We start from the raw sequence: 23,641 nt of genomic DNA on the forward strand, positions 1-23,641 counted from the left end.
GAGATTGATTGATTGATCGATCGACAACTTCATTTATATATATATATCATCTATCTCTATCAGTTTCAGTCTATTATATTTGTGATTATAATCAGGAGGAATATGATCTTGTTTACTGATATATAATATTCAGAAATAAATATATGAAGCAATTTGTTTTATCAGTGTGCTTAATTGTTGTAGCTCTAGCGGATTGCATTATATGTCTATGTGTTAAAGAGCCGACTGTGATATGATCAGAGCTAAAACTACAAGCCTTCCACCCAACGGACACTGAGATTATACTAAAAATATATTCTCATTTTATCCTTCAATAATTAAAATTCTTCGATAAATTATTCTTGATTTTTTTATATACTTTGATGTTGTAGAATATATATGATCTAATTAATATGAGACTGCCACATGCAGGATGAGCCACCAACAACTGCCTTCTGTGTTAACGAAGTCGTTGAACGCCAAAGAAGAGCTGAACTGACTGGAGAATCTATAAAACTTAAGAGAGAAAGATGATTAGAATGGAGGTGAGAGTGTCATGACGTCAGCTACTCTGATGTTCAAGTCAAATCTCTAGCAAGGAAAGTAAAGAAGAACAATACAAACGAGAGCGAATGGATGGATAGTTGATGAATGTGTATATAATTAGCATACCTTTGTCCGCATTAGCAGGTTCCTTTTATAGCATCAAGAGTAGTACTTTCTCGCTTCCTTAATGGATGATCCATTGTCATGTCTGCGAGTCAAATCATCCATGTCCTATATTGTAGAAAATGGGATCACGCTATAAAGGTCTTGTTGTTCCACATGTTATATAACTCACATGAAATTACACGTGTTACTGACCAATTAGGGGACTTGAATCAGGGATTTGACATGTTAATCGATGAGATGTTCTATCAATGGGACCGATGTGACTAAATAGGAATGTTGGGTCAATAGAACCGATTTAAGTGGGGCAATGGTATTGGATCAAATGAGCTAAATGGATAAGCCTCTCATCTTGGGTTGGTTGGGTCAACCGTTTGAGTCGGTAGAGCTGAGTCGACTAGGACAATGGTGTTGGATCTGTGGGGTCAAGAGGAGATAAGCAAGAGTGTCGATTCGGTAGGACTGAGCTGACTGCATGGGGAGTCGACTTTATGGGGAAGATTAGGGAGTCGGCTTAAGTGGGAAAGATTAAACAGTCAGCCTTCATAGAAAAGATTAGAGAGGGGAGTCAACCTTTGTATGGAAGACTGAATGGTCTGCCTTTGTTAGGAAGATTGAAGAATCGGTCTTCATGGAAAAGGCTGGAGAGTTAGCTTTCATGGGAAAGACTGAGGAGTCAATGTTCATGGGAAAATTGGGGAGTCAACCTTTGTCGGAAAAATTGAAGAGTCGATTTTCATAAAGAAGACTAAGGAATCAGTCTTTATGGGAAAGAATGAGGAGTCAATTTTTGTCGAAAAGACTCCTCAGGGAGGTTGATGACATGACTAATCAAGTCAACTCGATAATTGACATGTCTTATAGAATCTATGTTGATCAAGTTAAAGACCTGACCCTCCACATATACTCTTATTTAACTAAGCATCAACATATTTACCCATACAAATTTAAGCTAAAATAGTAAAAATGATTGAAATGGGAAAAAATTGATAAAAATAAAAAATGGCACCCTTGTTAATTATAATTTTCATTAAAAAGGTATTTTTTTATTAAATATCAAAATAACCCTGGACATATTTTCCATCCTAAACTAAAATTGCTCTGTATTATTATATCAAAATATATAATTATTTTTAAATGATTTTAAGTGAGTTGAAATAATTTTAATTATATTAATAAAAATATTTTGATATAACATTATTTTATATTAATAATATTGTAATAAAATATGTCTTAATTATTATAATTGTTTAAGATTACATTTGATGTTTTAAATAAAATAAAATAAAACGTCCATTTCATAAAAAGTAAGAATAGGACGATTTGGTGACGTCACGGCTGCTCATCCCGCGAGAGAAAGCATCGGGCTTCCACCGCGGGGGAAGCGAACGGGCGGTGCTCGCGCGGCATTTCCTCTTCTGGATTCTTCCGCCTCTCCTTCTATGTCCTCCCTCTTCGGCCACCGTCGCCGGCCGGAGGAAACGCCGCCTCCTCCCCCGTCTCCTCACGCCGCACCGCCTGGAAATGCTGGCGGTGGATGGCTCGCCAATATCGTCTATGGAGCGGGGAAACTCGTCTCTTCTGTCTTCGGCTCCGATTCCGCGTCATCCTCCTCTTATTGCTGCTCCTTGGAAGAGGAGACCGATGGGAATTCGAGTAAAGTACCCTTTTTTTTCTAGTTTTCATTTCTGAAACTAAAAAAAATGGTACTGAGCACGTTAATGTGGCAAAGTTGTTATCTTGCATGGGAAATTCGTAGATTATTATTGCAGGAATTTTCTTTTGTGATTGCGAATTTGAATCTTAGAAGATCAACGGGATCCAATTTGACAAACCCCTTCCCTTTTTGCTTTTTATATTGTCTCTTAGTTATGAAGTGTTTCCTACTATCGGACATTTATTAGTTCTTTTCTTACTCCTTTTATCAGGACTTCTGTTATTGAGCATTTGAATTCTTAAATTGATATTGCAGATGAAGATGAAAATGTTTCTCTGGATCTACGACAAAGTGAACAACTAAATGATGTAGATCCCTCATCTGTTTTTTTAGTTTTTTTTTCATTTTAAAAAGAAGTAGGAGAATGTTGCTAATGCTGAACAATCTACTGTTGATATGAATCTGATTAACATTGCTGGTAGATGTTAAGAAGTCACTTGTGCATATTTTCAGAAACTAAAAACATCATATTTAGTCAATGACTCGATGGAGGGTTCCATTGTTATTCTCAAAGAAGTTGGGAGCAAATCTGCGATAGAGCAACTGCTACTGCAAGAAACGTTTACTAGGTAATTGTAGTGGATGGTTCTATTTATTCTGTTAATATGAATTTCCTTTAATTTTCCATCTAAATATTCATCTTTTTTTATGTAGCCTCCTATAGGTTCATCCAAGAACTTTCGACTAATTTTCCTCTATATGGATGGCCTCTTCAAGATTCCAACATGGTTTTATATTGCCAATCTGCATTTGATTTCTCTATGTTAGTGCATCAAGCAAAAGAAAAACAAAATAATTCCTACTTATTCTCATGCTATTCTTCAATTGAATTTAGGGGTAAAAATTTGCTAACCTTGTTGTGATAGTTATTCATATGAAAAACATAAATGTGTATTAGTAAAAGACAAAAGAACAAACTCATTTCATGGTAAAACGAAAGAGATACTTTCTTTGTCTACAGTTTGCAATCTATAAAAGACATCTTCTCATAAAATTTTTTGAAGCTTCTTCTCATATTCATTTAGTCTGCTATTTGTTGTTTTTTACTTGCTAAAATCATTCAGAAGTTTATCTTCCTAATGACGATACTACAAGAAAATTTCAACTAACAATTCAATGCCTATGTTCTTTTTGTTTATTAAAACTTAGAACCGTCAATTGTCAACTTGAGCTGTTATGCTTCAGACTTATGTGCATTTCCCTTTTCTTTTCTTTTGTTTTGTATTGTCCAGCAGGGATGAGTGCAACAAACTAATAAAGACAATCGAATCACGAGTTGTGGATGATCATTCTGCAGAAGTTGATCCGTGTCGTTTACCAAAAGACATGTCTGACATGGTTGTTAGCAAGGACATTACTTACCCACAATCTTATCAGCCATTGCATCCTTCTGGAGATCTGCCAAAGAGTACATATTCACCTTCTGTTCTGAAATCCCTTTCTCCTACATCTTGCACTTGTCAAGAAGATGACACATTCCCAGATTCAGCCATTAGGAAAGTTAACAGATGGCTTGAGTCAAAAAGGTCTTCATCGAGCTCAAAAACTGCTTTTGATCACAGGCCTTCTACTCTGCATATGGATATGCTTCAATCTGTATGTTCAATTGCCCACCGTTCTAATTTTTTACAATATGCTTATGCATCGTAAGTTTTTACAAGTCTTTGTTGGATTGTTATCCATGCTAAATAACATATTTATTATTTGAGCTTGTATTTATTTGATAGTTTGTTCTCCATAATGGTTAATTCCTTAGAATTAGGTATTATTGCCTTAATGAGAGTGTAGAAAATATACTCAAGTTGTTTAACAATGCCTGTTTTTAATACTTAATGATCATAATGCCAGTCTGACAAACATTCCTATCACCTTTAGGATCTTGAAGGTTTATGCCCGGTGGATGTTGCCAAATCATATATGAGATCCTTGCCAGCTTGTCAGTCTGAAAATATAGATACAAGTATGTACAAAACCACACCATCAAGAGGAATGAGTTCGTGCAATGATAGAACTTAATTCAACATCTTATCATCCTTCGCCATCATCCAAGGTACTTTGAGCAAGTTATTTTTCCATATTACAAAAGAAAATGTACACATCTTTTTCTGTTAATTAGTTTTATTTTTAAACCATTACATTACATGATAAGCGCAAAATTCATCACACGTTGGCATTAAATAAAAAGAAAATTTATGCAAAAATATGTTCCACCGAATTTTAAAAGACAAATGCATAATGCTTTTGACAACCCAAAACAATACTCCTTTAGTGAACCAAAATTAAAGACAACATTGAAAGCCTCTAGTTCGAATCAAACTCAGGAAAATCCTGTGTAGAAAGTGTACAAGATCTCTCTAATAATTTGACTTTAAGGACTCTTCTAATGACTTACCTTAAAGGACTCCATTGATGACCTAATCATAGAAGATTCCCTTGGCGACTTACCTTGAGGGGTCCCTCGATGAACAAAAATTCTAAAAGATCTCCCTAATGATTATTATTTGACTTTAAAGGACTCTCCTAAATTTTTTGATAACTTAACCTAAAATGGTCCTTCAATGATTCCTTAGGTAAGCCCCTTAATGGTATGATCATCAAAGAACCTCATGTTAAAAAGCTCCTTGATAACCTTTTCTTGAGCCTTCTTAGGGGTCACCTAGCCACCCTTTACTCAACTACCTAAGGAACCCCTAACAATTTTTTACCTAATCTTCTCGAACAATCTCCTACTCAAGCAAAAGTTCTTGACTTAATCCTTCTAAAAAGTCCTTATGATCCTTCACTTAAATGACCCCTTATCAAACTTTTATTTGATTCTCCTAAAAATCTCCTCAGCTAACCTTGAGTTTTCTACAAAACTCTTTGACAACTCATAGTGTTTGACACATGCCCCTCAGCTATGATCTAAGTCTACGATTGTTACACTAACTTAAGTGCTTAAAAGGACCAACAAAATTATAAGAATAAAGGGATAAGATAGGATTAAAAAATGATAAAATTGCTTATAATTATTCTACTAAGACATTTGCAATTGTGTCCATTTATAGTAACTTTTGGGGTTTAAAACTTAGCAACATATTGATTTGGTTCCTTTGCCTACCTCTAATTGATTTATCATGTGAATAAGAGAAACACATATTGATACACTACATATTCATACAGGAAGAATTGAATTAAGTAATGATTAATATACACATATTGATGTATTAACACATCTATGCATTCATTAAACCTAGAAAATCCCTTAAGAAGTCCTATGAAGGCATTGACATTCATTATTATTATAAGAAAAATTGATTCTATTTTATATTTATTTAACTTACCAACTTATTTAAATATTAGTTTAATTTTCAAACTAGAGAGTGTTTGAAATTAAAATTTAAGGGAAAGTTTTATAAAATAGCGGTCAGACTTGCTATGTTATATGAAGTTGAATATTAGGCTATGACTCGAGCACACAAGTAGAAGATGAGAGTCTTAGAGATGAGAATGTTAAGATGGATGTGTGGATATACCAGGATGAACATGATAAGAACTAAGAACATTAGAGAGAAAATTGAGATTATGCTTATTGAGGGAAAACTTTGAGAAATGCATTTAAGATGGTATGAACATTTATTTAGAGACCAATAAATGCTCTAGTTAGACGATATGAAACTATGACAAATGTACATATTAAATGAGGAAGAGGAAAACCAAAGAAAACTTGGTTAGTAAAAATAAAATAGAAAAAAATTTATTTTAAAATAGATGATAATATAGAGGATAGAGCCTAATGGTATAGGAGGATTCATATAACTGACCCCACTTAGTGGGATAAAGCTTGATTGTTGTTGTAGAGAGTGTGTGAAATTATTGAGTAATTTAAACCTTCATCTTTGCATTTGACTTTATCACAGGGAAGCTACAAAGACTATTTTCACCTCTTGATGAAAGATAGTATTTCCTGACTTATTAAAAGGAATGACCAAAAAGGAATAGTTATAAAACAAAGATAAAGATTAACCACTTTCTTTCCTGTTCGAGAGGTCCCCAAAAAGAATATCATATTTTATGTGGCAATCACTACTTGTGCTTGGAAACGACAACCAAAGGAAGTTCTAACAATTCGCCTTGAATTGAGTTCCCATTGGTCAAGGAGAATGATGTAGTCTTAGATTTAGGGATAAATTTAGGGTTTTCTTTAATTTTTTCAGTTAGAATATTTGTTAAAGTTGTTTAAGGTAGGTCATTGCTTATAAAGAATTTGGTCTTATTGACAGTCCATAAAGGGGATGGGATCTGTATTAATCATCTTCAGTCTAGTATAAATTTTTTTTCATCCTCATTCATCAATATTAGAATTTTGGGCAGCAAGATAAATCTCCACAAGGATCCAAAATTGAGAAGTGCAGTTCCACTCATTTCCTATGAAGGGAAAATATAGGGAGTCTTTTTGCTATTTTTTATTCTTCTCGTTTAGTATTCAGTCTTTTTTAAGAAAATTGTTTAGTGTCTTTGCCATCTAACACCAATTTTAGCTCAAATTTCATTTGATGTGTGGCTTTTGTCTCTATTTTCTACTCAGAAAAGGAACTACCTTACATCTACAACAGGCAAAAAAGTTGACCAAAACCGAAGAGTACGACCAAAATCTACATACAACTTATTATCAGGTTTTCTTACAAAAATTTGTAGTCTCATAAGAATCAGATGAAATAGCTCAACCTGTTATACGCATCCATCATATTTCAAATGGTTCACTAACAACTACTGCTGGATTAGGTCCATGCTCAACTTTGCCTAAGGCATTGGCGTTGCACGCTGAAGATGAAAATGCAACTATTGCCATTAGGCAATCTAATGAAAGAACAAATGAGCATGTAAAGCCACTTCCAGTGAACAATGCCACAGATATGAACATGGCTAGCGAGACAATATTAACTCACACCTCAAACTCAACTGCTCTAGAGCCTACTGATCCCAGAGTTGGAGGTTGCTCATTTTTCCTTGATCCTATCAACGACATGCCAGATGACAAACAGGTTCGCCAACCCATGTTACTCAAGGATATTTTGATTATCTTATCATGTAAATTTTTTGTCATTCGACTTTAGACAAGTGTAGATATTGTTTCATGCAAGTGAAGTAATCGTGTTACATATTTGAAGGGCATTCGAGAAACTTTGATGGCTACACAGCATCTCAAAGTCATGGGAAGCTCAGAAATTGAGAAAGATGGTAATGCAATATATTTCCAGATTTCCCAGATCGATAATCGCTTAATGCATAAACAATACATTTTCTTTCTTTGCAGGAAATAATAAGCAATACGTTCTTTATTCTGAACAACCAGCTACTGCAGTTGAAGTCATCAAATCTGAAAAAGGGTCAGTAATTTTTAGTCCTTAAGATTTGATGAAAATTTTATAAATTATTACTGGATCGTTTCCACAAGGATGGAGTAAAATCAGACATTTTCTTTAAATATGAATCTTTGAAAATACCAGGGTTGTTCATGGCCATAGACATAGAAAGGTTTTTGTCAATGTTTTGCTTGACTTCTGTCAAGAGGTTAAATATGGCTAAATAGTTTCGAGTTTGATTAATCTTGAGCTGTTTACCATGAACAATGAGAATGTTATTGATCTCATGAAAGAAGATTCTTTAAAGTGGTTCTTGCTTCTGGTGGAAAAGCCTTGTTTGCCTTCAACTTATCACGGCCCTCATTAAACTAACAAAGCTTCAACTTGGTCCAGTCCAGTGCTTGCATTGCCTAGATTTCCATGCGCAAGATTGAAGAAACGTCCCAGTTCAAAAACTGCCATTAAAGAGGAGCCCCAGACTTCATCTGATACTGCTGCTGCTGCCAACCCTGTTAATCCGCCAAGTAGCTCCACAGGTAGACAATCTCATGGAGGGTTGAAGATAAAAGTAGCTGCAAGATCAAAAGGAGGAAGAACATTGGAACATTGATCCCTTTGTACAGCTCCAGTTGCTGCAGAAGATTTGTTCATCATCATCAGAAGTTGCAGCAGAAGATTTGTTTACATTATCTTTTTTTTTTTTTTGCAAACATTGGAAATAATTTATATGATATTTGACCCAAAAGACTGATCCTACTTCACTTGAGTCTCTTGGTCTTCACGCCAATGGAGGGAGCTCCATTCCCAAGCCGACCTGCTCTTCCCAACCAGAGCCCCAAGATCGTAATTCAACCGAAATTGAACCTTCCTGTTCCGCCGCCGCCGCCGCCTTCCTTCCTTCCTTCCTTTGGACTCCATCCTCCAACACCTCGCCAAGGAGGCCAGAACCACCTTTCGCCCTCCATCAAACAGTAAAAATCCCAGCTTTCCCTCTTTGCGCCTTGCCTCGACCTCGTCCGCTCGCGAGAAATCGTCTCGGTCGCCGCACACGCGGCTGTCTGGCGTCTTATAGTTAATTCTTTTTATTTTTTTTCTTTTGTAGGATAAGTGGTGTCAAAATTTTAAAAAAGGTGGCGCTCGGTTTCTGAAGGACCCTCGCCTCGGCTTCCTCCCCGCCGCAGGCAAGTCGTTGCTGAGATCCATCATCGAGTGGCCGCTCGTCGACGTCATCTCGCTGCTTGAATCCAGAAAAGATGAGATTTTGGCATGGATTGGGTTGGCCTCTTGAAGGCGCTCCAGGTATTGTGCAATTGGGAGAAAGCTCTCGCGTTGTTCGAATGGGCTGCGTCCAGTTCTTATGCTGAAGAATCCAGATTAGACGCCCAAGCCATCGAGGTGATGATCAGGGTATTGGGGAAGAGTTCGCAACATTCGGTCGCCGCAAAGCTGTTTGACTGTATTCCTCTGGAAGGAATTCCGGCTTGATATCAGTGCTTACACTACTCTGCTTCATAGCTACTCTCGTGCAGGGAAGTATGACAAAGCAATTGCATTGTTTAACCAGATACAATGTGATTGTCGATGTGTATGGTCGCAAGGGACAGTCCTGGAGCAAAATTCTGGAGATTTTGGATGAGATGAAAAGCAGAAGAGTGAGCTATGATGAGTTCACCTATAGTACAGTGATTTCTGCCTGTGGAAGGGAAGGGTTATTAACAGAGGCTTCGGAGTTCTTCGAACAATTGAAGTTGCAGGGCTATGTTCCTGGCACTGTCACCTACAATTCACTACTCCAGGCATATGGCAAGGCCGGAAACTATCCAGCAGCACTGAGTCTTGAAGGAAATGGAAGACAATGGCTGCCCAGCTGATGGTGTTACCTACAATGAGCTTGTAGCAACCTATGCTCGAGCTGGCTTTTATGAACAAGGGAAGGAATTATGCCAAATTCTATTACATACACCACTGTGATTAATGGGTATGGCAAAGGTGGAAAAGAGGATGAAGCTTTGATGCTGTTTCAGAGGATGAAGAAATTCGGTTGTGTTCCTAACGTTTGTACTTACAATACGATATTAGGAATGCTTGGAAGGAAATCAAGAATGGAGGATATGTTGGGTGACATGGAACACAATGTTAGCCATGTGTGGTAAAAGGGGCATGGAGGATTATGTAAGCCAAGTGTACACCGAGATGAAGAAATCAGGAGTTGAAGCAGACAGGGATACCTTCAACACTATGATTGCTGCATATGGTCGTTGTGGTTCCGGTACCGATGCTTTGCGGATGTATGATGAGATGGTCCAGGCAGGCTTTACTCCTTGCACTACAACATACAATGCACTCTTGAATGCAATAGCCAGGAAGGGTGATTGGGTAGCTGCAGAATCTGTCATATCAGATATGAAGAGGAAGGGCTTCAAGCCTAATGATCTTTCATACTGTTTGTTGCTTCAAACTTATGCAAAGGAAGACACCTTGAAGCTATAAAGGCGATTGAACAAGAAGTATATGATGGCAAAATTTTTCCTAGCTGACTGATTCTTAGGATTCTTATGCAAAAGGCATTTGAGGAGCTGAAGAGGAATGGCTACAAACCTGATTTGGTGATCCTTAATTCAATGCTCTCAATTTATGCAAAGAATGGGTCAATCTGATTCATCCAAGTGGGCTCCTACCTGATCTCATCACTTATAACAGTATGATGGACCTGTATGTGAAAGATGGAGAATGTCAGGCAGCAGAAGACATGCTGAAACAGCTCGAAAGCTCTGGGTTGAAGCCTGATGTGGTGTCTTACAATACTGTGATTAATGGATTTTGCAAACAAGGCCTCATGAGTGAAGCCTTAAGGATTTTGACAGACATGATAACTAAAGGAGTTTCACTCTTACAACACCTTGATCGCCGGATATGTGAGCATGGAGATGTTCAAAGATGCTGAGCCAAAAGATTTGAGGAAGCCAATCAGTTTGTAGCTGACAGTAGGAATAGAGATTCATCTTTTCCTGAGCAGCTGGTGAATAAGCTAGCCCTCAGGGTAGAAGACAGAAAATCCCATCATTGATGGAATGGGATTTGCATCTGTTGATGTGTAAATGGAGTTCATAGTATTTTGATACAGATTTGCATGAACTGGAGCAAAGAAATCATGCAGATACTTTGTGCTGAATAATTTGTTGTAGTGTCACATTTGTCCTGTCTCTCAATCTTGAAATGTGTTTGATCATGACTTCCAATTGTTCATATTTGCTTCAAATCTCTTAGTTGACACAATCAATATCCTAAAACCTAAATCTTCTGTTAAAAAGCAATAATTCCATTGTCCCACCAAATATTTTGAATCAAAAAGGTCCAAAAGCACAGAGCCTTGTAAAGAAGAAGAGAAAGTAAAGTCTTCACCTTCCCTACTTCGTACCTCCGTCGCCATCGACGTTTCTGACAAGGATTACATGCAAAAAAGCCATGGATCGAGAAAGAGCGGCGTCTTGATCGTTCTTCTAAAAGTTCTAGTTATTCTTGCTTTAAAGCTTCCACTTATCCTCCAATGGTGGCGCTCTCAGTCCACCTTCCTCCCTGCATTGCTTTCAGAATCCCACCACTTGTTGAAGCTTTTGCAGATTGCAGGCGGCTGCAGTAGCAATAATGGACGAGTAGTACAATTGCTACGAGCCGAGCAGAGAAGAAGAATCTCCTTTCTCTCTCTATTTCTCTCTCTCTCTCTCTCCCTCGCTCTTCTTCTTCTCTTCTTTAAATAACACCTTTAGTTGCAGGCTTGAGCAGCTTTCCTTTCGTTTCTTGTTGTCCATTTGATGGGAAGATGATGAACGGGTTGGGTTCTTCGGATGCCTCCTTCGCCCCTGCTTCCATGGCGTCTTTCTCTGAGATCGGAGGCAGCGGAGGTAGTAAAAAAGAGCAGCTTTGGGATGTCAACTCCGCCGCCGGCCTCCAAAGCTACCTATTCTGTCATCAAGATCCGACCATGGAGGACATGAGCACCAGCCTCTGCTTCTTCCCGCCGGCCGAGTATCCTTATTCTCCCCTGGGACTTCTCCTGAAGAGGGAGGACAACGTCGCGGGGGCCGCCGGCCAAATTGGTCTCAATTTGGGCCAGCGGACCTACTTCTCTTCCTCCTCCTCCGGCGGCGGCGGCGCCGCCGTGTGGTCGCCCAGCCACCAGCCGTCTCGTTGCCAGTGCCAAGCTGAGGGGTGCAAGTCCGACCTCTCCGGCGCCAAGCACTACCACCGCCGCCACAAAGTCTGCGACTTCCACTCCAAGGCCACCGTCGTCATCGCCCACGGCCTGCAGCAGCGCTTCTGCCAGCAATGCAGCAGGTAACCAAGATCAAGCTCGAAAATCATCCAACTCAAAATCAAATTTTGATCATTTCCGCATGCGCGTAATCTCTGAAATTATCTCAAAGCAGCAGGAAACCACGATTTCTTTACTTAAAACACAGTTCTTTCCTGCAGCAAGTTCTTCCCAATGTCTTCTCCTACTAATTAAAAGCTTAGAATTAAAAGCTTCCCTTTATGGAAATCTTCTCTTTTCCTTCACGAGGGAAAGAGACAGAAAGGTGTACAGGATCTTTAATCTTTGGCCACATTCCTCTCATGGAGATGATGGATGCCTTGTTTCTTCTCCTATATAATATATTCTTCTCCGGCGAATGGTGTCCAGGTTTCACGTGCTTGCAGAGTTCGATGAGGCCAAGCGGAGCTGCAGGAAGCGCTTGGCCGACCACAATCGCCGGAGGAGGAAGCCTCAGACGAAACATGACGCAGATTGCTCAACCTCCATGATTACTCCAAGCAAGCAATTAAAAATTCACTTTTTTTAATTCCCTCGATCGATCTATGCTCATGCTATTGGCTTCGTTAGCAGGAACAAGTGGAATGAGTACTGGACAGGGAGATCACCTGAAGGATGAAGTAGCGGTCTCACAGCGGCGGCGGCGCCGGCAGCTGCAGCAGCAGCAGCAGTGTTTCTCCTCTCTTGCAGATCAATGCAAGAGCCGCTTCTTGCACCATCAGAACATCTGGAGCTCTGCACCGAATGAGGCTTCCATGTCCATGGGAGCAGGATCGTCAAGCCACCTCCACCTTGACCAATCGGACTTCATTTGATGTAATTGATGCATGAATTAGCTGCAGTTTTGATTCAGAATCTTCTGTAGTAGATTAAATTCTAACTGTTCTTGAAGATGAATTTCATCCTAGATCACTGCCACAAGTCTAGCACTACTCCATTTTCTTTTTTCTTTAGGGATGTCAATCAGTAGCTAAACTTTATATTGTTAAAATTTATCTAATGAACTTTCATATTATAAACTTGTTTATTTATTTATGATATTGATAAAAAAATTATAAATATTATTCACAATATCTATTCATAAATATTAAATATATATATATATATATATATATATATATATAAACTTATTCATTTAATTAATATATATATTAATAAATTTTTATTAAATTAAATATCAAATTTACTTGTTTTTCTTCTTTTCAAATGATGATCTTTAATTACCCTAAATCTCTTTAAGTACAAAGAATAATTTTCTCACAATTGTCCTAAGGATATAAATATATGATTTGTTGGGGTTTCATAATATGTGATTTTAACTTAGGAGGTGTAATCGATACTAATCGTGCTCTTGACCATTAATTAAATATTTTACAAATTAATCATGTGAACATAAAATATTTTTAAAATTCACTTGAAAATAGAATAAGTAGCAAGTATTGGTAGTAAAATTTCAACAAAAAAATTCTCTTTAAACACACATCAATATATATATATATATATATTATTTAGGATTTAGAGTTTAATATTTAAATTAAAGTAAATAAAAATTTTAAAAAATATATTTTATACTAGGTGCTCACATGGTGTGCAATATATATAGTATAAAAAAATTAAAATATAAAGATATATCTATGTCTTTTTACAAAGTAATAACTATACTAAGGTAGAAAACATCCCTTATTTTTATTAGATCACTCAATTTAAAAATATATATATATATATTAAAAAAGTATTGTATACCTCAAAACATTTAAAATTATAATTTTGATTAAAATTATTTGAATGTACTCAAAATTACTAAGAGCACCCACATTAATGTTAATGTATGAGTATTATCAGGGGAGGACCTAGAAATTTTATTTAGAGGTACAATTCATATAAAATCATAAAGTATAATTTATATCAATTAAAAGATGAGCAAAAAGGTTAAAACATTATCATCCATTCAAATGCGAGTTACAATTGACCTTTATGGTCTTTCATTTGTTGATAATAATTTATGATACAATCAATTGATAAGTTATTAAAAATCTCTTTTTCGTCCCCGGGGCAATGGTACAACGATAGGACATCCGGGTTGTAACTCAAGGACCCGCGGTTCGATCCCCAGCTACGGCGTATTTGCAGGAATTTTTCTCTAAATGGGGAACACAATCAAAGGATGCTGGGCATCTGGATTGGCCGCCGTATGCGCTTCTCGATTTACCTGGTGGTCGGTGGGAAAACTTCCATCCGGCCATTCTAGAGATGTGGCTACTGGGATTATCATTTTTTTAAAAAAAATCTCTTTTTCAATATATGACACCAAAGAGTCATTTAACTATTGATCATCCATTCTAGTGTGAAGTCGATTCTTCATAATCTTCATAGCTAAAAAAGTTCTCTCCAGTGTGGAAATGCAACCGGCAAAATCAAAGTCAATGTTAAAAGCTTGTAAATCAATGGATATGCTAGATGTCTTCTATTTTCCACCATTAGCCAAGTAATGCCACTCAATCTCTTCAAATTTGAAACTTTAATATTTGAGCGAACATTTATGATGAAATTCTAGAGTTGATTTGAGAGTTCCAAAAGGTTAACATCAGAAAAATCTCTTAGAATAAATATAACTAATCGAATCAACTTTTGATTGTCAAAAGAAGCAAAAGAATTAGATGGATTTAAGCATGCAACACAAAGCAACAATTCAGTGTTGGTCTCATTAAATCGATTATTTAGCTTATGTAATTGCATATCAATGACAGTGTTAAATAATTCAACATGGTAGTGATAGAAATTTGTCATCTCTTCAATTTTGTGTCATGATTTTCCTTGATCTACAAAGTATCATCCATATTGGGAACATGAATAAAATATTTCCCACAAAAATTGGAAGCCACATCCAACAAAGAACTCCAACCAACATCCCTCATTAATTGAAGGCGTTGTTTAGAAATATCAACTAATCTCATAGCATTCTTAATATCTTGATCTTTCCTCTGCAAAGCTTGTGATAACTCATTTGTTATTCCCAATAATGATTGCATCAAATGAAGAATAATCACAAACTCAAAAGATTGGATTGTCTCTAGTAAATGAGATGCCTCAAACTTTTATCCGAAAATAAGCCCTCTTTCACCATTACATCAAGTCCATCAACCATAGATGTAAATAACGTAATGAAATCATTTAGAGTTCTATAATGTGACTCCCAATGTGTATCACTAGGACGAACGAGAGATATCTCTTAATTCAATCTCTGCCCACTAAGGATTTCTTCCTTTTCTAGACTAGCAATTATTCTAGCAACTTGTGACTCTCATAAAATATCTTGTCACTTACATGAGGCTCCAACGACATTAACAATATCAAAAATTAAATTGAAAAGTCCGACAACAAGCTAAGTACATGTTTCCTCGCTATTACCACCAGAGCTAATTGAAGTTGATGAGGAAAACAATGAGTATAATGTGCAAACTCATTCTCTTTTAAGACGAGAGCCAAGTCCATTATACTCACCTTACCTATTGCTAGCTCCATCATAACCTTGACCTCGCAACATCGAAATGCTCAAACCATATGCCAAAAATAGATCATCAAGTGCTTCTTTTAGTGATTTTGTAGTAGTACTTATAACATGTTTAAGATCAAAAAATCGCTCAACCACATATCCACTTTTATCCACAAATCTCAAAACAATAGTCATGTGCTCTTTTATAGACACATCACGAGATTCATCAATAAGAACTGAAAATAATCCCTCACCAAGCTCTCTAATTATAGCTTTAGTTGTTTCAAATACTACAACCCTCACAAAATCTTTTTGAATTTTAGGTGAAGTCAACTTCATATTCCCAGGGGTATTTTGAAGTACAATTCTCTTAACTTCTTCATTATTGTCAGTAAGAAATTGTAATAGCTCAATAAAAAGTCTTTGATTGCTTGAATTTTCAGATTCATTGTGACCATGAAATGAGAAACCATGATTCATAAGAAATCTGCTGCACTTGATTGATGGCTATAGTCGAATCCTATAATTAATTTTTGCTTCCTCTGTTGCTTTAACAAAATTATTCTCAATATGTTATTGTTGATTTAGCAAGTCTCAACATTTCCTGAAAGGTAAGTTATGAGTTATGTTTTTCTTGATTTAGCAAGTCTCGACATTCGATATATTGTGTTTCGTGGTTCAAACCGAGTCAAGAGTTATAACCTCTCAAAATTTAGGATTTAACATTTATATTGTAGCAACTACGAAATTGTAACTGCTACTATATGCTCAGTTATAGCAACTATGGTTTCATAACTGCTACAACATGAATGTTAAATTTTAAATTTTAAGAGACTATAACTTTTGACTCAAGTTGAATCATGGAATGCACAAATATCAAATCAAAGATATCTGAACGAGCTTTGATTTGATATATTGTACGTCCTATGGTTCAACCCGAGTTAAAAGTTAAGATCTCTTAAAATTTAAAATTTAACATTCATGTTGGAGCAGCTATGAAACCATAGCTACTACAATTGAACTATCACCCAGTTTTTTTATAGTAAGCTTACTGTAAATGAGTTTCTGCTTGAATCAAGGTTTGAACAACTCGAACCGAACTCGAGCCAAAATCATTTGTATTTTCAAGATTTGAATGGAATCCGAATATCACATATTTTTCAAGCCCAAACTCGAATATCATATTTTCATACAATTCAGCTCTCAATTCGGTTCATTTGCACCCCTACTCAAGACTAGGGTCAAATAAAAAAATAGTTGTTGAGACTAATGACAAGAGTCGATTATTCTAAAAGGTGCATGACTCTTTTGATGATCCTTTTGTAGTATCATATATACAAATAAAAAATAAATGTTGATAACTATAAAATAATTTATTTAATAGTTATCATCTACTCATATAGAAAACTATTCTAATTTTGCTCACTTATTTATCTACCCAAATAAAGTATGTTGTATCATATAATTTGTCATTTCATTTTAAAGTGGCATATAATGTTCTCATAAGACTTACAAGGCACATGTTATCTTGCTTGTTAATATTGAAAGTTCAAAAAAGTTATGTATTGGCCATATTAGGCCAACAAATTAGACTAAGTGAGAAAATTATTAATAATTACATAATTTTATAAAAAAATAAAGAGAATAAATTAATAATAAAAGACATTCAAAAATTTTCATAGTGTAACTTATCAATTTAATTACTTTACCATTAAAAAACATTGACTTCACCTTTATTCATATAAAAATAATTTATCTATTCGCTAAAAAGCCATTTAATCTAATATAAGAACTGTCATTCATAAACTTACCCTAATTTTAATATGCAAAGTTAGATGTTTCATAAAGTGTTATTAACTAATTTGCAACATTATTTCTCTTCATTATTTCATCTGCACCTTTGTCTTTCAAACATCTAATATAATCTAAACATAAATTTCTTTTTTGTAATTTTAGAAATCTTATGGATAATTTTTTTTTTCAATTCTTAGGTTTAAATGACATGAAAATTTTAATAAGTTTTAAACTTTATTATAGTCTATTTTTTCACAAAATTACTACTACAATATCTAAAATGTAAATTGATTAACTTTGTTGAATAATTCATGATTAGGTGAGATAAAAGATTTGACAAAAGTGCTTTAACAATCCTACCTACCAGAGAATTAATGTAAAATAATGGGAAAAGATAAATATTTTTTAGATATTTATCATGAATATACCATCATCATCATTCAGCAACAACAAATAGACTGTTTAGCTTAACAATTTAAGGGCAGTTAGATGGATCAAACATGACATTAAATTGGATAAAGGCTATGCGATATCAATGACATGTTCCAGTCAATACACCGTGGATGGTTCTAACGCTGGTTCAAGGCTTTGCCGACGTGCACGCGCCTCGAGAAAAATCATCCGGAGAGATGAGAGAACCTAAAAAGCACTTAAAAAGAGAGTTAGAATGATGCCGGGGAGTGAATCCTAATAAGCCACTCCGACGCTCAAGTTAGGGTTCGGCGTGAGAAAGGAGTTTAATGACTTGGGAAAATTAGGGTAGATGTGTGCATACCTATGCTCAAAACCAATTGAAGATGAATGAGAAATTAATTGTTCAAAGTCAGCTCAGAATAACATTAATTATTAATTAATATTATATAAGGAAGTGCATGCGAAATAGTCCCACATTAGAAAATTTTGATGGACTTCCCTTCCTTATTAATGTTGTTGTGTGAATGGAGTTAACACAAAAGTCCATGTGCTCTCTTCTCACGGGCGAGCTGGTGCTTGCACCTGCGAGCCCGCGGCCCGCCACGCGTGCACGTGCACAATGAGCGCTTTGTTGGCGCACTTTGAGGAGCATTAAGGACCTTAAATTTATGCTCCAGAGGATGTGGCAGTGTCTACGTGACACTCGGGTGACGTGTCAGTCTCACATGTGAAGTGGCAGTGCCTATGTGACATCCACGTGGGACAGAGATGACTGGATAGCCGACTGGGCGAACGGATGACAACCGTTGATCAAAGAAGTGTGATGGATCGCATGTGATGCGATCTGGAGCGTTGGATCTCTTTGCGATCTGACCGCTGGTGATGAGACTTGATCTGAAGCGTCAAATCGAATGGATCATTGGATCCAGATCCGACGACTGATGATAAAAGGGGATCTAAAGGATTACAACCCTCCAGATCTGACGGATGCAGATTAAAGGGATATCTGAAGGGTTACAACCCTCCAGATCGAATGACCTAGATCAATCCTGCCCAACAGTCACAACCACTCACCAAAAGGTATTCTACCTCTTTCCTTTGTATAAATAGATCCCTCCAGACGTTGGAAATATCATCAAATCATCGATTCAACTCATCCTTTGAAGCATTCATCTCATCTTATGCATTCGGAGTCCAAAAAGCCTATGAAAAAGTTCGCTGGTCTCGAAATTTGAAGTGCTACTATTCCGAGATGTCGTCGTTGTATCTTGGAAAACGAATTGCTGCTATTCGTAAGCACCTATAGCGGAGCAATATCATTTTATGGAGATAGTATTGAATACTAGCCTCGACGATCTGATATCAGTTTGCATCCTCCCGGTAGCCACCGACCAATATAAACAAGTGCAAAGTAATTTAAATTCAACAAAAAAGTTCAGCCTTAATGGTCAAAAAGCCACCCATTCTATCTCATGTATCTGTTGAGATTTCTGAAAATAACTATTTCACTTCAGGATATGTTCAAGCATCTACAATCTATAAAATGTTAGGGTCTTCTTATGTTAATATTTGTGATGTTCCTGCCTGCATAATGTGTCTAGATATAGAGAAAAGATTTATTTCTTACATATGAAATCCCCTCTCCTGAATATTTCTGAGGATTAATATTCTCTTCTAATTTAGTTTTTCTGTCATTTAAGGGTGAGGGATCTTCCAAAGATGGTTATGTTGGGTCCTTGTCTTTTGAGACATCAAGAGCCAATCAAACAGTGGGATAGGTAATTTACTGGTCTTAAATCTGTTACCTTTTTTGTTTTGTGATGATGTATATTGTTGTAACTAGTCTTGGTACCGCATAGCCTTTATCCAATTTAATGTCATGTTTGATCCATCTAACTGCCCCTAAATTGTTAGGCTAAACAGTCTATTTGTTGTTGTTGAATGAGGATGATGGTATATTCATGATAAATATCTAAAAGACATTTATCTTTTCACATTGTTTTACATTAATTCTCTGGTAGGTAGAATTGTTAAATGCACTTTATTTATCTCACCTAATCATGAATTATTTAACAAAGTTAATCAATTTACATTTTAGATATTGTAGTAGCTAATTTTGTGAAAAAATAGACTATAATAAAGTTTAAAACTTATGAAAATTTTCATGTCATTTAAAGCTAAGAATTGAAAAAAAAATAATATCCACAAGATTTCTAAAATTAGAAAAAAAGAATAATGTGTGATCACTAAAAATGTTAGTTCATTAAATTTTGATCACTTAAAAAGTTTAGAAAGCTAAGATGTCATTTGGTAGGATTGCATGAGCAAAACGTTAGTTCATTAAATTTTGTGATATAATGTGTGATCACTTAAAAATTTTGAACTGTCTCATTATCTGTAGGTGTTGAAACAAAGAAGTTCAACATCGTACGATAAATTTTGATGAACTTGTCTCATACGAAGAGTTCGTCAAAAGCTCGGTCTGAATTCTTCAAAAAGAATAATCCATTCAGTTCTTCTTGGAAATATTGAACCTTGTACCTCTACTGTATTTAAAAAAGATTTTCAAGATAATCCATCACCAAATCAAAGACTTAATTATTTAGATGGACACGAGGAAAGTATTTTTAATAAAAGATCCAGCTGTGATATTGCCCCTGCTTTAGCTCAATCAACTAAGATGGAAAACTAAATCTTGCAAAGACTACATGAGTTAGCACCTTCACCAACAAGAAAATCACCCAAACTAGAGGATAATTCCCTTGATGTAACAATTGCTGATGGTATTCATTCATTTTCAAAATGCCAAGCTCTCATTGATCTTCTCTTACAATTCAAAAGCATATAAACCTACTTTTGTTTGTCTTATTGAGGGTTTTATTAATTCTTTATCTCATAATCAAGAAGGGTTGGAGTGTTTAAGGAGGATGCATCAACTTCTTTCGGAGTCAAATATATAAATGCAGCTAATGATATTAATTTAGTGTTGCAGCTACTACCATACATGGTAATAATGATGTTGATGCTGGAATCTCAAATTGCAAAGCAATTTTTGGGAATCACAAGTAAACTTTCAGATAAGAGAATATGAGGTATTGAAGTTCTTCTGTCATGGCTGAAAATATTGTAATGTATTTCCATATCTAAGTGGTGTTTTTTTATCCTTCCAATTGTATTTAAGATTTTTTTTCATCATTTTGTTGTTCAAGATAAAGTGATGGATCCTTCATCTCAACTCAAGCATGAAGACGAGTTGAATATTTCTCAGCATAAAGCTATCCCATCAACAAGAACTGAGGGATCTCCTCTAAGTGTGCTTGCAAACTTTCCTTCAACATCTTTATTCTCTAAGGCATCTGATCTAAAGCCTTCCATTGATTCTGTTGCTGAGTATAGCAAGGGTTTTACTTTTCCCTCCATGCCTTCTTCCTTTACTTCTCAACCACCGCCAACACCTACTATGGCATGACTTTTAATTCAGAAGCTTGTGCCACAAAAAGAACGTGGTATGACTCCTTCGTTTACCTCAGCGTCCATGGGAGCTAATAGAGCTTTATTTTCTTTACCTATGACAAAGGACAATTCTCACTCTTCTACGCTAGAACATGGCACAAGGTATGGAACTATTTTTGTTTTTTGGTTATGTAATTATTGCTAGGGGCAAATTGTAAATGTTATTCTTTGAACAATATATATGTTTCTATCCCAAAATGCATTCCTTTATTCCCTTTTTTGTTTCTTAAAGAAAGTGAAGCAAGCATATGGTTGGACACTAAGACCTAATGGACTAAATTCTTAGTATAGGTCAGAAAATTCGAGGAAGTACTTGTATAGACAAGATATGCACAAGTTAATATGCTAAATTTCCTGCCTTTGTTTCAGGTACTGTGTATTTAAAAGCTAAAATATTTTTTGGTGTTTCTCACTATGGAAGCTTTTGTTGTGGTTTAATTAAATTTGTCTTACCCATCTTCTGCTATTCCACTGGTGGCAGTTTATGAAATGATTGATAGCATTACTTTCCTTGCTACCAGGTTAAGCAATAATTCAACGTCATATGTAGCAGGTATATTTTCCACCATTCCTACACTCGACTTTGGATCTACATCCTTGATCATTTCTTCCACTTCGGCATCTCAACCATTGAATGAAGTTAATGATACAAATTTGGAAGGAAAACCTCACAATGAATCACTGGTGAATTCAAATAGTTTCGATCATGATAACACTACACTTTTTAAGTTTAGAAGCAAATCCTCTACATCAACTGTTGTGTCTCTATTTCGAAGCACTGATAGTGGCTCTGTTTTAGCAGCAATTAGTCTTTCCAATTCTGCAGTCGGTTCTACTACTGCATCAACTCTTCCTCCAGATAGTAGAAGTCAATCTTCTCTTGTTGCAAAAACATTATCAGATGCAAGCAACAATTTTAATTTCATTTCATCAAAGTCTAATAAGTTAGATTCATTGTATCCAGACAATAGTGCCAACAGCTTGTCTAGTGTTAATGTTACTGGATTTGGTGGAACTTGTGCAACTCAAGTTGAAAGTCCAACCTCACAAAATTCTGCTTCAGCAAGTCTATTCTAGTTAACATATGGGAACAGAGTTAACAGTAGCTTCGATATGGCAACATCCACAGTCCCAAGCTTTGGAAATGATTCTGCTGCTGTATCAAGTCTGTTTCCTAGTGCTGGAGTGAACCAATCTACTTTTTCACCAACTTTATTAGGTACAAGTGACAATAAGTTTAATTTCAGTTCAACAAAAGTTGATAATCTAGCCTCATCAGATCTGCACAATGGTGGCAAAACCTCTCCACATGCTACTCCCCTGGGTTTGCTGGAACTCTTTCAACTCAAGTTGAAAGTGGAAGCTCTGACAATTTAGTGAATCAAATCCTGTCAACATCTGAACACAGAGCTGGCGGTTGTACTGTTTCTGCAACACCCAGTATTTCAAGCTTTGCAATCACTTCTCTTGTATCAAGTTTGTTTCTGCATGCTGGTGGAAGCCAACCAACTATTGCACCAACAACAATATCAGGTGCAAGCAACAACCTTTTCAGTTTTATATCTAAACATAGAGACACTGGCTCCTTCGATACTGGATAACAGCCAACAGTCCTTCCTTAGTGTTATTGTTACTGGATTTGGTCGAACTCCTCCAACTCAAGTTCAAAGTGGAACCTCACTTATTTCTAGCAGCTTGACGAGTCAGTTCCAGTCGTTCATCCCCTCTTCAACTATCGGAATGAAAATTTCTTCCTCAACAAGTTTGGGCAGCTCATTTTTTAGAACAACAATTTCTAATCCTTTCATCTCAAGTTCATCTTTTTCCATGGATGCTGGTTTTTCCAGTCCCAGTACTGCTGCTGCTACTACTACCTTTCCATTGGCAACGATCTCTAATTTGTTTGGTTTGAATTCTAAACCACCAACGTTGCCTACTTTTGGTCTTTTTGTTTCTAGCGCATCTTCTCAAAATTCTGGATTTCCATTTGCCACACCATTTATATTTAATTCGTCTTCCAATTTAGCATCTTCTTTTAGTTCTGCTGCTAGTACTTCATCAGTCTGTTCTAGACATCCCACATTTGGCTTGCAGAATTTAGCAGTTGTTGTCAGCACAGCTGGAGACAATGAGATGAGTATTGAGAAAATTGAAGACAATAACCAGTCAGCAGACAGTATGTTTCAACAGTTGGGCCAACCAGGAACTTCACCAGCTGGACCAGTGTTTGGTGTGCCGGAAGTTCAGCCTGCTTCACCAGTCTTTCAGTTTGCTGGTCAACAGAATCTCTCGCCTCCAGTTACACCACAATTTCAACCATTTGGCAGTGTAGAGTTCCCTCAAGGAGAAAACTTTGCCTTAGGCAGTGGTGGTGGTGGTGGTGTTGACAAGTCCAACCGCTGAAT

At 36.3% G+C, this 23,641-nt stretch overlaps 2 protein-coding genes and 1 pseudogene across 2 annotated transcripts; all 3 read left to right on the forward strand.

Annotated features, from left to right (window-relative positions):
* Window positions 1-2,090: 2,090 nt before the first annotated feature.
* Window positions 2,091-8,320, forward strand: LOC141847176 (protein KAKU4-like). Its single transcript, XM_074735156.1, is given in 11 exon segments — window positions 2,091-2,304; window positions 2,621-2,673; window positions 2,819-2,934; window positions 3,601-3,961; window positions 4,241-4,378; window positions 4,380-4,415; window positions 6,933-7,020; window positions 7,130-7,389; window positions 7,516-7,585; window positions 7,662-7,734; window positions 8,104-8,320. Coding segments are annotated over 11 exon segments (1,626 nt in total).
* A 176-nt stretch (window positions 8,321-8,496) lies between these two features.
* LOC141846895 (uncharacterized) lies at window positions 8,497-10,777 on the forward strand (annotated as a pseudogene).
* Window positions 10,778-11,530: 753 nt separating this feature from the next.
* Window positions 11,531-12,551, forward strand: LOC141846910 (squamosa promoter-binding-like protein 10). The gene is made up of 2 exons (XM_074734938.1): window positions 11,531-12,045; window positions 12,392-12,551. Exons 1-2 carry the CDS (start codon window positions 11,531-11,533, stop codon window positions 12,549-12,551), a joined length of 675 nt encoding a protein of 224 aa, XP_074591039.1.
* The last annotated feature ends 11,090 nt before the right edge of the window (window positions 12,552-23,641 follow it).

This window comes from Curcuma longa, chromosome 16 (assembly GCF_044706935.1).
Source record: "Curcuma longa cultivar G26 ecotype Majalengka, Jawa Barat chromosome 16, ITB_CL_G26_1.1, whole genome shotgun sequence".
Classification (NCBI taxonomy): Eukaryota; Viridiplantae; Streptophyta; class Magnoliopsida; order Zingiberales; family Zingiberaceae; genus Curcuma; species Curcuma longa.

Coding starts and splice junctions, on each gene's coding strand:
- LOC141846910 (XM_074734938.1), top strand. CDS start 11,531: ATGATGAACGGGTTGGGTTCTTCGGATGCCTCCTTCGCCCCTGCTTCC. Junction 12,046..12,391: donor TTCTGCCAGCAATGCAGCAG/GTAACCAAGATC, acceptor AATGGTGTCCAG/GTTTCACGTGCTTGCAGAGT.